Source organism: Gallinula chloropus (assembly GCF_964237585.1).
Source record: "Gallinula chloropus genome assembly, chromosome: 10".
Classification (NCBI taxonomy): domain Eukaryota; kingdom Metazoa; phylum Chordata; class Aves; order Gruiformes; family Rallidae; genus Gallinula; species Gallinula chloropus.
In genome coordinates this window covers 22,798,182-22,812,988 of record NC_140095.1, presented here as the reverse complement: position 1 = coordinate 22,812,988, position 14,807 = coordinate 22,798,182, and the positions used below count along the sequence as shown (strand labels likewise).

General features: G+C 56.5%; 1 protein-coding gene across 1 annotated transcript in view; it reads left to right on the top strand.

The window, feature by feature from the left end:
- Window positions 1–14,060: 14,060 nt before the first annotated feature.
- PPP2R2B (protein phosphatase 2 regulatory subunit Bbeta) overlaps window positions 14,061–14,807 on the top strand; it is a 66,658-nt gene continuing 65,911 nt past the window's right edge. The window contains exon 1 of the mRNA XM_084268729.1: window positions 14,061–14,245. Coding sequence (XP_084124855.1) covers window positions 14,170–14,245 — 76 coding nt within the window. The 5' untranslated portion in view covers window positions 14,061–14,169. The remainder of the gene's footprint in view (window positions 14,246–14,807) is intronic.

Below are 14,807 nucleotides of genomic sequence, written 5' to 3'. Positions count from 1 at the left end.
GATGAGCTCAGCCCAGGCTCTGCTCTCTCAGCTTCTCTGTCAGGTTTCCACCCTCGAGGCTGGTGCCTCCAGGACCGTCACTGCTGGTAGAGCTGGGTGATGTTCTGCTGGCACATCCTGGAGAGGGCAGGAGGCAAGAAATCATTATCAGGCTGCACCAAGGAGCATTTTGCAGCTGGATATTCACTGCTATGGAGGCAAAACTGAGCACCCATGGAAAAGCACTTTATAATGAAGATGATAGAGAATCCCAATACCATCATGTCCTTGTGACCTGGAGCAGGGCTGCTGCCCACTGAGGGACACCTAGAAACAGACCAGCAGGTCTGAGGGTCTGGCTCAGGTTTGCTGTATCACCCAATACATTGTATTCAGGAGCTTCAGCAATGTTACATCTGATTTGGAAATGATAAAGCACACCTAATCATGAATACCCAAATAAATGGGCACAGTGACTCAGCTCTGTAAGTCCAGAAAGGCATTTGACTACTTATGCCACATGAGAGTGTAACAGTGCATATAAGGATAAATTCAAAGTGTCAACCACTTGATTTAAGCTGTTACAGAAATCTTTAATTTGGGACAAAAATCATACCTGGTTGTGTTTTTAAACTGAAATAAGGAATGGAAAATCAAGGTGTGGTTACCACTTGGTTCCTTCAAGACATTTTCTGGATATGAACAAAAATGTCCCCGTTGTGATTCAGGGCTCCGTGCTGGCTGCAGCAGCTGCTTTTCTCTCACTCTGCGGAGTGACAGGTCTGCCCATCAGCAGCCAGGACAGGCTGTAATTTTCCAATTCTCACACACACGTGTGCATGGTGGAGCATTCAATTCCCTGTAGTTTAGGGGCACTCAAGAAAGCTCAAACAGTCTTGTATGGGTACAGCAGCAGTTTTCTTTTTAAAGCATTTACATGCAAGGCTCCTTTATCTGCTGACATTGATAGTGACAACACTGTGAGATGGGGTAAATTTCTCATTGGAAGTACAAACCCCTAGAAGGGTAAAATGAAGGAGCAGCAGAATCTGGGTTTTGTCCAGCCTGGACTGCTCCCCAGAGCACCCCTGTTTCCACTGAGGCTTTAAGGATGCCGTGCTGCCTTACTCATTTCTCTCAGATCTGGACTCTGGAAACACAGGTACTGAGCACCTTCTCTTTCTTACTGTAAAGTACCAAAACTGCTGCTGAAGCACAAGAGGGAGGAACCATAAAGAAAGAACCCAAACAACAACAACGACAACAATAAAAGTTGGAGAAAAGAGGATTTCTGGGGCAGCCACGAGCTGCAGAGGAGGGTTCCCCACACCAGCACACCAGGGTCCTCTCCAGAGCTTCACCTCCACCTCTCAACCAGGAGCTCAGCTCTAACCTCATAGTCAGGGTGACTATGCTAAAGCAATGCCAAAGTTTGCCTGAGGTTTAAAAGCAACCCCAATATTCAGGATGCAGTGATGTAAGAGTCATGCCCAGTATGACAATCCTGGGAATCCAGCTGTGGATCGAGCAGCAGCAGCTGCCAGCGATGATGGCCAATTGCAACGCCATCCATCCTCCCCAGGCACCAGGTGCCAGGGTCTCCCAGCACCCCCACAGCCTCTCCCAGCACCACCACGATGCACCCAGAGCAGAGCAGAGCCAGCACACCCGGCACCCTCTCGGCAACTGCCACCCACCCCCGCCGATGCTGCGGTTCACAGACCTCCCTACACCCAGCAAAGAGCAGGGGAGCTCACACTCCTCACAAGGACAAAACCACTCCGTGCAAACTGTTAAACCCCTGAAATCTGATTTCTCACCTCAGAGAACTGAAACAAGATCCAACAATAAAACGAATGAAGCAGCAAGTGTTCATGGTCCTTACCGGTGGCTCTGAAGGGAACAGACCGAGCCTTCAGTCTGAAACAAAAGCCACACCAGCACCTCCTTTCGAGCCCGAAACGTACTCTCCGGAGGACAAACACACCTCCGATGCAATAGCCATAAACCAGGTTCGCATCGCAGTGATCTCACTGGTGTCAACTCAGGGCAGCTGCTCAAGGAACCTTTCTTGTACAGGAGCCCGTAGTTTAATTTGTTTTTGACAATAGATGGGCACACAAAAGCTGTGAGGAAGGAGTGCCGGTATTCCTTGAAGTTAAGCTTCAGTAGTAATTACTAGCGTTTGTACCTGTATGAAGCGCAGCCGGGTGCGGTGACCACAGGGTCCTGCTTCACACTGCAGTCACAGCACGACGAAAGCCATCGCTCTCCTCACGCCCAGGCTGATAACGCCTGCACCCCCAACTCCCACGGGTGGTCCCGAGGTCTTCTCAGTCGGTCCAGGAGCCGCGGCAGAGCTTTGCCGTGTGCGAAAGCAGCCGCTGGGGATGCCCGGGCTCCGGGCAGCACACCTTCACGTCGCCGAGCGTGTTTTATCCCCAGCAGATACAGGCAAAAGCAACGCGGCGGAGAAGCCGCGGCCGGAGCGCGGTCTCAGGGCTCCGCGGGGCCGAGGAAGGGGGTCGGTGTCTGCCCGCGGGGCGAGCGGCTCGATGCACGGTTGGAATGACCCGATGGGCGACTGCCCAGCTTCCTCGGGGAGGACGGCGAACCCGGGGGACACCCCAACCTCTCCCGCGCCCTCTCCGCCGCCCGAGCGCTGCCCCGGCCGGTAACACCGCGGCACAGGCGCTGCCCCGTCCCTCGGACAAGCTGTTCTGAGCTCGGCCGCGGCGAAGTTCGGGAAGGGCAGAGCCGGTCCCTCGGCGCCACCTCACCCTCCTCCGCCGCGCCGGGAGATGCTTCTGCGGGCGGCACGGCTGAGACAGAGCCGCCGGGACAGGCACCGACCTCGGGAGGGCAGCGCAGGGGCTGCGGGCGGCACCGAGCAGCCGCCTGGCCGCGCAGGCAGCGACCTGCGGCGGGGATGGGGCGGGGGGGGGGGAAGAGGGGAGGAGCCGGGAAGCGCCGCGGCCGGGACGCCCGTCCCCGTCGCCCCTGGGCGGCCGCAGCCCCCGCGCAGGAAGGGCCCGGGCCCGGCTCTGCCCGGCGGGAACCGAGCGGCGGCTCCCGGCTGCAGAAGCCCCGCTCGGGGACGCGCTGCCGCAACGGGAACCCGCCTGCCGACCCCGGCGCTCCCCACCCGCTCCCTTTTGCCTGCCAGCCGGGCTTTACCCCCTCCCCGGACCCCTCTGACGGCGGAGATGTTTATTGCCGGCGTGTCGGGCCCCGGAACCCCCCAGCCCCCCGCAACGCTGAGCCCAGCGGGTAACTGAGCCCCGGCTGTGCCCACTGCCCACCTCCCACCAGCCCCCGTTACTCTGCGCTGTGCAGCGCCCGGTCCTGGGGGGCACGTCAGCTCCTCTGCCCAGGCTCCTCCGATTTGAAACGATGCCCTGAAAAGGCAGCGTGCACAGCTCTTCCAACCCCCAGACACTGCATTTCCCAGCCCATTGCCAATGTTCTTTGGACACCGGCTTGTCCTCTCACTCCTGAGTGCCAGGAGCAGGCTCGGACTCCTGGGGCTCCCAGGGACAGCTGCCCTTGCACCAGGACAGCTGGAAGTCAGAGTTAGAATCCAACGTTAGCCCTGTTCATGTATTACTTGGGGAACTACAAACAAGCTGAAACACAGCTCGAGTTCCCCTAAAACTATCTGAATTTCAGTCAAATGCACCAAGCCAAATGGTATGTAAAACGGGCAGGGTGCAGAAGAAAGAGGACAGGTTTGCTGCAGGGCTGGGCCAGGGGCACCCGTCCTCACCCCCCAGCCCAGGACACTCACCAGGGCTGGGCACAGAGTCCAGCTCGCCATGAGTACCTGACCCCCATCCCTGGGAGATGAGCTGCACAGCCCCACAGTGAGGGCAGGGGTCCAGCAGGTACCACACAGAAGCAGCAGTGGCTGAAGCAGAAGCATCTTGGGCAGGATAACACCCTCCTGCTGCAGGTAACGTGTCATGATTTATCTGCAGTTCCACCAACGGGAAGAGGCCGAGATTCCCTTCCCTGCCCAAGGTCAGACTTCACTTCCAGAGCACCCACCTGCACTCTTTTGCATGTTCAAAGCAGCTTTTCCTGAACAGACTAAAACTTCCCAGGTTGAGGATCCTTTCTATTTTATCCTTCCACATTAGCAATTTAAAAGAAATTTGGAAATTTTTACCTGAAGTCATTGGAATTATTTTCCAAACATTATTCATAAGATTTTATTTTCAATGAGAGATAGAACCCAGGGCAGAACCAGCACAGTCAGTGGCATCACAAGTGAAAATGTTACAGGAGCATTGACTCAGAGCTGCTCTCTGGAGAGTTTCAGCATCTCTGTATGTTGACAGAAACAATTAAAGCCAAATTCAGGCACAGGCTGAAGCAGCAGCAAATGAGAGCAGAAGGCAGCTCTTCCACATCAAGCTCTGCTGCCCATCCACCATGGGAAACAGGGAAACACCACCCAGCGCCTCTACCTGAAGCTGGTGTGGGGTTGATTCTCCGTGGCAGTTGTGTGTCTGTCCATCCGTCCGTGTGTCGTGTGTCCCCCCCCGTCCCCCCCCCCCCCCCCCAGAGGGGGCTTGTTTGGTCTGTGATGGGGAGGGGGCACACTAAAAAACCTCAGTAAAACTTCCCCCCTGGTTTATCTTAAGAAATGGAGGTTTCCCGCTCAGCTCAGGAACAGGAGGCATGTCCCAGGTAGAGGAATTTTTTAGAGGGGATAGAAAAAGGGACCAAAAGCAGACACCCATTTACTGAACTCCTTCACTTACCTGTGCGACAGGCTACCGATGTGTGGCACAAATCAGGGGCAGCCGGGGAACACTGATCTGCAGTCCTCCTCTGCTGCCCACAGCCACACTCACAGCCTCCCCTCCTGCCCACCAACACCCCTTTGCCCAACTTCAAAATTTAGGGGAGGTGCTGAAGAATTCCTACTGTATGGAACGTGTGGGCATCACATCCAGGTGGGTGCAGAGCTCTGCCTGCCTGGAAGGGAAAAGGAGCTACTGACTGGCCTCTGTGTCCCTATGAGCTACGTGTCCAAAATGTGCTTTAAATCTGACACTTTGTACGGCTTCTCCTCGGGTTTCTTACAGGAAAACCAACACCTGTAGCAGGGGGACCCAAGGGCAGCAACACCAGGAGGAGATGGGGATGTGAGCCTGCAGCAGATACCCTGTCCCACCGCAGCCTCCCCGCACAAGGACCCCTCTGGGAACGGAGGAGGAGGAGGTGACACATCAGCGTGGGAAGCAGAAGGGAGATCCCGAGGTGCAGGGGGTCTCTGGGGCTGCCTGCACGAGAGCTACTGGGGCTCACCAAGGCACCCCTCATCTGCGGCAGCACATCCAGCCTTCCCCGGCTGCTGACACGCGAGGCCGCGGTAGATCTCTGGTGCCTTCTAATGGAGGAGAGGCGGATCGCCGGTCCCTCCGAGCGGCTCCTGCCACAAAGAAAATGCTGCCGCCCCCCCCGCCCCCCCCGCCCCCCCCCCCCCGCCAGCTGCGGAAACCCTTCCGTGCCCCCCAGCCCGCCCAGCCCAGGGCCCCGGCTCTGCAAGGGGCTCAGGGGGTGAAGCACCAAATTGCTGCCACTTAATTAAAAAAAAAAGAGAAAAGTTTTATTAACTATTCATCAGACCCTCCTGGGAGCTGCTGGGAATGATGTTATTCCTCTGAAGGGCCCTTTAATGTCCTGAGAGATGAGATTTGCTTAGGGAAAAGCATGAGAGGAGACTCCTTCCCCAAGGATGCTTCTTCAAGCGTGACAGTGCACAAAAAGATCCTTGTGTTCAGTGCATCCTGTGAAACAGTGCCAGGGTCATTTGGAAAGCTCTAGGTGGAGATGGACAAGCCAAGTGATGAAAAGCACTGTTAGGTTTTCCAGGTTTTTTTTTTTAGTTTATATTTGACAGACAGAATTTCTGCCTTTATCCTTAAAAATCCAAATGGTCCATGGCTGGGAAGTAAAATATCCACCTCCCTCCCACAGCTGAGAGGAGCTGGGAATGGGAATTTCCCCTCTGTTAGGGGCGTTAGCTCTACCTGGAAAGGAAGGAAGTATAAAACAATCTGGCAGATGGGGAAGTTGACATAGCATCCTGGATACCATGATAGCAGGGACTCCTCGTGTCTCTGGCCCTGGGTCAGGGATACGCCATGCGACCTCCCGCAAGCAGGACAGTGTTGCAAGGTGCCCCTTTACCTCCCCGGTGTGCCAGAGGCGTCCAGAGCCCACGAAGGACAGGACCTTCACACCGCCAGCTGCTGCAGCCCAAAGTGGAAACCATCTGGCTCTGCTCACCGTGTGCACAGCTCGCAGCTCTTCCAAACCCTGTGCAAACATCCCCTCCAGGCCCTCAGAGAGGCAGCGCCAAGGAAGGAAGGACACACTCAAGCGTTCCCGCTGTGGTGGAAGGGACTGGAGCAACCCCTGTTGACTGCAGCACGGAGGTGGGATGCTGGTCCAGTGTTCTCATGCTTCTCATTGTCAGGAGAATGTTTCCTTTAAGGTGGGGAAGCTGCACTGTCAAAGCGAGCTGCCTGCAGCCGGGTCTCCCCTGGAAGAGCGAGGGGCCCGTACGGCACCAGCCAGCTCTGCTCAGTCACCTTCACGACAGAAACAATCCCTCTTCTTAATTTTTAGGGGTGGGGGTTATTTTGCATAATCACCTTGCTAAGTGATCTCCATCTCCTTCCTTCTTTAACCCTCTGCGCGGCTGCCTGAGTTGATACAAACACGAGGTGTTCACGCCCCGGGGTTCAGCCGGAACGGCCCCCGCTGTGCTCCGGATCAGGGACCCGCCCCACGGCCGGGTCCCCGCAGCGTGCACAGCCGGGACGCCTCGGCAGCCGCCCGAGTGCGCCGGGCCCCGCGGCTGGACACCGGCCCCGCTCCGGAGCCACCACAGCAGCCGCAGCAGCGTTTCTGTAGTGTAGTGGTTATCACGTTCGCCTCACACGCGAAAGGTCCTCGGTTCGAAACCGGGCAGAAACACCTCATTTTCTGCACTGCATCACAAGAAGTCTGGCCAGCAGCTTCAGAGAAGAGAGGTGATTCTGTAGCGCTTCCCCTGCTCTGGAGCCCTCAGCACAAGGAACAAGCTGCTCTTGGGCATGGTCAGGAGGCTGGAGCTCCTCTCCTGCAGAGAGAGTTGAGCATGTTCAGCTTGGAGGAGGCTCAGGGAAGACCTTCCAGTACCTGAAGTACCCACAGGAAAGCTGGGGAGGGGCTGTTGTTGTTTGCAGGGCATGTAGAAATTGGATGAGGGACAATGTTTTTAAACTAGAGCAGGGCAGGTTTTGATGAGACCTTAGGAAGAAGTCCCATGGCCATATACATAGATCTTTTCACACCTCATATATAATTGGCTTTTCTTTTGTGGGTGCTCAGTATGTTGAAGAGTTTAATGTCCAACTTCACATTCCCACTGCCAAAATCTCTTCGTGAATGTCTTCAGCAGCAGCTGTTCCTGAGAAACGCTGAAAACAGGGAGGAAATATCATCAGACACAAGGCTGGCTGCAGCATCTTCAAAACGATTGTACACAACGGGACAGATGTGTTTATAAGCACAGAAATCCTTACAAAACACTGGTAACTGAGTGTTATTAAAAACACCAGACGTTCCCCCCCTCCCCGCCAGGCCTCAGTCTGGTGTTAACACAGCTGCAGCGGGGGGTGTCTGAGGGGACTAAAGGCTTCAACAAGCCTGGGGGGTCCTCAGGAGGGGAAGTTGAGGTGAGGCAGCAGCCCTGACTGAGACCCTGGCAGCTCCTAGAGCGTGTGTGTGTGTGTGTGTGTGTGTGTGTGTGTGCTCACACCTGCTCATGCTTAGCACCCCAGTACCTGCTCACACTCAGCACCCCAGTACCTGCTCAGACTCACACCCCGGTACCTGCTCACACACAGCACCCCATTACCTGCTCACACTCAGCACCCTGGTACCTGCTCAGACTCACACCCTGGTACCTGCTCACACTCAGCACCCTGGTACCTGCTCACACACACACCCCGGTACCTGCTCACACTCAGCACCCCAGTACCTGCTCACACTCACACCCCAGTACCTGCTCAGACTGACACCCCGGTACCTGCTCACACTCAGCACCCCGGTACCTGCTCACACTCACACCCCGGTACCTGCTCACACTCAGCACCCCAGTACCTGCTCACACTCACACCCCAGTACCTGCTCACACTCAGCACCCCAGTACCTGCTCACACTCAGCACCCCGGTACCTGCTCACACCCCGGTACCTGCTCACACTCACACCCCGGTACCTGCTCACACTCACACCCCAGTACCTGCTCACACTCAGCACCCCAGTACCTGCTCACACTCACACCCCAGTACCTGCTCAGACTGACACCCTGGTACCTGCTCACACTCAGCACCCCGGTACCTGCTCACACTCAGCACCCCAGTACCTGCTCACACTCAGCACCCCGGTACCTGCTCACACTCACACCCCGGTACCTGCTCACACTCAGCACCCCAGTACCTGCTCACACTCACACCTCGGTACCTGCTCACATGCACACCCCGGTACCTGCTCACACTCAGCACCCCAGTACCTGCTCACACTCACACCCCGGTACCTGCTCACACTCAGCACCCTGGTACCTGCTCAGACTGACACCCCGGTACCTGCTCAGACCCGCTCACACTCACACCCTGGTCCAGAGCAACCAAATCCACAGCGCATCTTCGCTCGACACACCCGCAGCTGGTCCCTCGGAACAGTGTTCCTCGATAACAGCTGCCACACGGTGAAGTGAGGGGCTACTTTGTATCTATGATGTATTGAAGATTATTATCTTACCTTTAAGATATATATATACATGATATATAGTGACCTGTATCAGTACAAACAAACTCATCATGATTTAAGTGGAACCAGGCAGCAGTCTCACAGGGTCTTGTGGGTAGGCCATGGGATAGTCCCGTTACCTCAGTCACGTCCCCAGCAACATGTCACCTCCCAGCCCCATGTTCTCCTTTTCTTTTGCAGGGAAGAGACAGGTCTGACCTGCTGCAGTGACCCAGTTACCGATTCCAGGATCGCCTCTGCTGGCAGCAGAACACTCCTGTTTCCCGTTTCACCCGGGTCAGACAGTCTGTCCTGTCCTCCTGCCGCCTCCTTCACCTCTGGAAGTGGCTTGGAGATAGAGCTTGTGTTCGGATAAAAGGAGGCAATTTGTCCTCTGAGGCAGCAGGCTCTGTGCTACGGTGGCAGTGGCATTAGAGAAAGGAAATTCTGCTGAGCTGCCAGGAAGATGACATCCTGGCTTCTCCCAGAGCGGCTGAGCACAGAGCATTGCTGCAGCAGAAGCGCGTTCGAGTGGCAGCTTAACAACATGCCTTGTGGTGGAAATGCCTGTAGTGTTCTTTTAAAGCAACGGCACTGCACTCCTGACTCCAGGCAAACGTTGATGATAATGCTACGACGTGCTGTGGAGCAGCTTCATCCTGCCCAGGTTCACTGCCCAGCACTTGGCAGCAACGCCGGCCGCAGGCTGGGAGAAGAATCGTGGTAGGGAGAGCTGTTCTCTTTCCCTGTGTTCGCTCCCTCTGCCGGTGCTGGGGATGGCTGGGGCATTAGTATTCTGGTGAAGAGAGGCTGTGACAAAGGCCGTGGCTGCGAGGCCTCCTGACTGCTCTGGTGCTGCCAGGGATGGAGCGGGACTGACTCCGGCTGCTCCGCCTGGGAATAGCCCCTCCATGGTACGGAGCAGACACACAGGCGGCGATTCATAAGGCGGGTGTGATGCTGCCAGCCCGGCAGTGCTAACTCTGCACTCTGCATGGGAGGATGATACCAGGTGAGCAAACAGCCAGCTTCCTGCAGGGATTGCAGAGATCTGTGTTTGTTTAAAAGGGGACAAGCCAAACACAACCATGACCGTGTCTCATCGTCTTTCTGCATGTTTCCCTGGCAGGGTTTGGAAACCTCATGCAGGATGTGCTGTGGTGCTTCGGCCAAGTCAAAGGAACTATAGATGTTGGGGTGGCAGAAGGTAAGATTGTGTTTCCTTTTGTTGCTGTGATCAAAAAGAGCTTGTTGTCGGGTGCATGGTGCCTCGTCGGCGTGCGGGGGCTGCTCGCACGCTGCTGCTGTTACAGTCCCCTCATTCCTGCCCTCATTATGTACTCAGGCATTTGAAAGAGAGGAGTCTCGCAAGCGAGCGATTGATCTAGAAAATTCATTGGAAGGCTTCATGGCTTAATCATATCAATAGTTTTTGAAATAGATTTCCTGTTGGGTTTCGGGGGTTGTTTACAGGATTTTTCAGGGAACTGAGAGACAGCCTCTCGCACCGTAACATCTCTGACTGGAATCAGTTGGATCCTGTTTCTGGGCAGCACAAGCACAGCTCTGTGTTCATTCCTGTATCTGGAGTTCAAATACATCCCAGTGCCTGCACTTCCACAGTGCACTCCCACGTGTCTGTCTGGGAGACAGCTGGGAGTCAGGTGAGAGGTGATGTGACTGTTACATGTACAACATTCTGCACCTTTCAGTGGAAGAGCTTGCCTCCTCAGCCAGCATGGATTGTCACTGGCTTGCAAACAATACTTAAGATGTGGCCAAGAACAATTCTGTCTCAGTTATCTGATAAAACACTCGCTCTTTTCCACGCACATGTAAAGCTGCAGAGATACACACAACTTTTCCCAATCCTTTCCCTGCTGAGTGCTTCCCTTGGAGCATGGCACCAGGGTGTGCAGCCCTTGTCCTGATGAAACCAGGGCTGTAACGGGTCCTTCACACAGCTCCATGAATCAATGAGCTCTCTTATGCATAGATGGGGCCTGGGACATCTTTCAGCTGCTCTGACAAATACTGGCTTATGCTAAATATGACGTAAGTGATGTTGCTGCTGTGGTGCCACAGTGCTTGGAACTGTATTTCATTCCTACGAGTGGGAAACAAGTTTTAGGGATCTCACCTTATTATGATAGAGAGATAAATCACTGTCTAGTGTAGCACCCAGGTTTGTGCCAGGGTAAGAGATGCTCTGGAGCCTCAAGCTCTGTGGTGCACCACTGCCAGGGCCATGGGAAGCTGCCCGAGTGCCTGCTGAAGGGCACCTCACACAAATCATGGCCAGGGGCAGCCTGAGGAGCTGCAGGGCGAGGGGGACGGGGCAGCCTGAGGAGATGCTTAACCCCGGCCATGTTAATTAGTCAGGTGTAAAGATATCAAACAGGAATGTCACATAGACAGTAACATCCCGATGAAGTCCCAGGCTCTGCCTGGTGTCGGGAATACTCTGCAGTTGGACCATCACCAGCTCCCAGCCAGCACCATGACCAACAGTCCCTTCCAGGGGTCCCAGATTGTCTGTCTGTCTGTCTGTCTGTCTGTCTGTCTGCTTGCGCACACCTCTGCTTGACACGACACCCAAATGCATAACCAGCAACTCCAAATCAAAGATCTCGTGGTGAGTGATGGTCTCCAGGCTCTCAGCCTGGCTGGGGTTCCCACGTGCTACTTTCCTTTTAGGGTGGCTTGCTAATTAAGCTCAAATATATATTCCCATTCTTGCATGTAAAGTGAAACTCATTTTATTAATGGAACATAAAAAACTGAGTATAAATATTTAAATTAAAATAAAAGAAAACTTGGTGGGCTGTGGGGGTTTTGCAGATGATCTTAATGAGGTCAAATTAATCTGTTTCTTAGGGAATGTTCATGTCTATTTCTAAGTGGAAAAAAAAAATCTGCCATGCACAATGGAATCTAAAACATCCTGACACAGGGTGGGAGAGAGACACGGTGTTCGCAGGCTTCAGTCCTACAAGTATGTCCCAGGTACAGCTTCTGTTTCAAGCTGACTCCTGAGTTCCTGGCTAAGGCTGAATGAAGCAAGTGGCTGCACAGTTCTGTAGGGGCAGCATTTATTCTGCAGGCTCACGAAACCTCCAAGTCCCCGTCATCTTTATCTACATCCTTCGGGAGGTGATGCTGGCAGAGGCAGAACCTACTGGGAAGCCGTATAAATAGTTAAACAGGCATAAAGGAGGAGAGAAATATAGTCCTCATCCTGAAGCTGCAGGGATGCTCTTGTAAGTGGAACTGGGGCAAATCTCCAGGGCCAAAGAAAGCTGAGCCTGGACAGCTGTGGGATGGACTGGTCTTGGAGCAGCTTTCCTCTCCCTTCAGCAGGCAGGTCAGCTATGCCCATCCACTCAGTTCCAGTGGTGGGATAAACTTCCAGCTCTCTGCTAGCAGAGTGAGTCACACAAGCCCAGTGCTGAGACCATGAGGATCTGGGCTGCAGTGGGATGTGTGGGGTGGGGTGAATGTTTTCTCCGGAGCTGTTCCCACCTGGCCTAACCTAGGGCTGGTCCTACCCTTCTCTAAAGGCATCACGGCTCCAGATTTAATTAGCTGAACCAGCTGCTTGGAAATCCACATTCTTTTCCAGGTTTTGTTGCACACTCTTGGGAAAGCGTTAGCTGAGCAGCTGCAATCATTAGAGATATTAATTGCAGTTTTCATGTCAGTGAGGTGGTTTAATTATGCACACTGCACCTAACTTTGTGATTTCAACTGGAGGTGACACTCATCGCTTTCTCAGGCAAACCTGGGTGCAGTTAAACAGCAGCATTTGCTTCAGAGACAGTTGTTTACATTTCCAGGACAGTTTATTAAATAATCTCATTGTGAGTCACACAGAGACACAGAGTGACTTTCCACCAAGAGTGCTTTATAAAATACTGTCTCTTTATTTCCTATCTTGTTTCCTGCGATGGACTTGAGATACACAACAGTATTTCATCTCCAGCCTTCACTGCTGTGTGATGCAATCCCAGGGAGCCAGGATCTCTAAGCAGGAAGCCTTTGGAATGCCTGTAGCCCAGAGCTGGATTTCTCCTCCAACGCACATGCATTCTGAATAAAGAGAAAGGCCCTGGAGTGAGATGGAAAGCGTCTCCCTGCCCTGGCACAGGTGTGCTGCATCTCTGGTATAAATGCAGCCACGGTGTCAGCTGCCCCCGGCTGGGTAATGGGAAAGGCTGCGGGTGATGAGGCTGAGCAGCGGTGACCCAGCGCTCCCCGCGGGGCAGCGCCGGGCAGGAGCGGTGAGTGGTTTGTCCTGAACCAAAAACTTGCCTGTGGAGCAGTGAGATGGCAGGAGAGCGGGAGGTGCGGGCAGGAGAGCGGGAGGTGCGGGCAGGAGAGCGGGAGGTGCGGGCAGGAGAGCGGGGTGCGGGTATCCGCGGCTTACTGCACCGCCCCATCTCGACCCGGTACCGGCTGAGCTCCGTTACGGGCTGTGGCTGAGCGAGCCTGGGGGCGCTCGGCCGTGAGCGGCCCTGCCCTGGGGAGGGGGTCGCGATGGAAAGAGTGTTAGGGATGCCGATACCGATCTCCATCTGCCGCTTGTCAGGGGCTGCGGCTGCCCTGCGCGTTGCGGAGCCCGAGCTCGGAGCTCTGCCATGGCGCAGCACCCCGCGCTGCCGATCCGCGGGCTGCGGTGCGTCCCCGGTGCCCTTTGGCTGCCCCGCACTGAAACGCCGTCTGCCTGCCCGGGGCGCTCCGACCGCGGGGCGCGGTGCGGGATGCGGTGCGGGGCTGGGGACGCAGCGAGGCTCAAGCCGTGAGGTACCTCCCGCTCCTCCAGCCCGTGGACGCGCCGCTCCGCAGGCCGCTGCCGGTTCTCCGGCCCGGGAAGCTCCCTGGGCTCGCAGCGCGGCCCGCGGAGCTTCCGAGAGTCGGGCGGGCTGCGGCGCCGCGGAGCCCCCCCCCACCTCCCCCCCGTCCTTCCCCCGTCCTTCCCGGCCGCTGCCCGGCGCTGGGTCTGCGCCTGCCTGCGCGGACGGGCGGCCGCGGCGCGCCGCTCCGGGGGTGTGTTCGCGGGCAGGACGGGCTTAGTCAGCAATCCCGGCCGCGCCTCAGCCGATGCAGCGGCGGTGCCGGCCGGGCCGGAGCGCTGCGCTCCGCTCTGGGGCCGGGGCGGCGGCATGGGGTCCGGCCGGCCGGCTCTCCCAGCCCGGCAGCCCCAGCAGCGAGCCCCCGCCGCCTCTGCCGCGTAGGCTGCCCGGGCGCCGGGAACCCCTCATGGATTGAGGAGGGGGCGCGCTGTTTCCCTCTTTTTCTTTTTTTTTTTTCTGTTTTTTAAGTGTTTTTTATCTTTGTACGGGTTTATTTCCCTTTTTTTTAAAAAAAACCGTGTTTGGAAGATGAAATGCTTCTCGCGCTATCTGCCGTACATCTTCAGACCGCCCAGCATCCTCTCCGCCAGCTGCCATGCGGAAGGTACGCGCCGCGCTGGGAGGGCGGGGGAAGCCCCTCCGCGCCAGGCCCGCGGGCAGCGCCCGGGACTGCCCCGGGGGCATCGGGGAGGGACGGGGGGGTGCGGGGAGCGCGGGGCAGCGCGCGGCGGGACCGGCCCAAGGCGGCTGCCGGTGTCGGTGCTGCCGGCGTTCGGCGGCCGCGGCTCGGCGCGGCCTGCGGTCCGCCCGCACCCGGGGAAGAGCCGCAGCTCCGCTCCCGGTGCCCCGTGCGGTGAAGCCGGTTTTTAAGCCTCAGCGAGGTGGCTCCTCGGGAGAAGCGAAACGCGCTCAGCGGCGGCTGAACTTCGCGGTTCCGGGGTAGGAACGGGGCGCCGGGTCCGCGTTCCCCGGGACGGCAGCGGGGCTCCCGCGGGCGGTCCCGCGCGGCTGCGTGTGCGGTAGCTGTGCGTGAGTTCCCCCCTTCCGCACAGCTCCGCGGGGTCCTGCGCGGCCTGCCTGCATCCTTCCCTCGCCCGGGCTCCACGGCCCCGCTCCTCTCACGGGAGCCCGAGCACGGGCTGAATCTCCAGCCCCCCCGTAAGCGA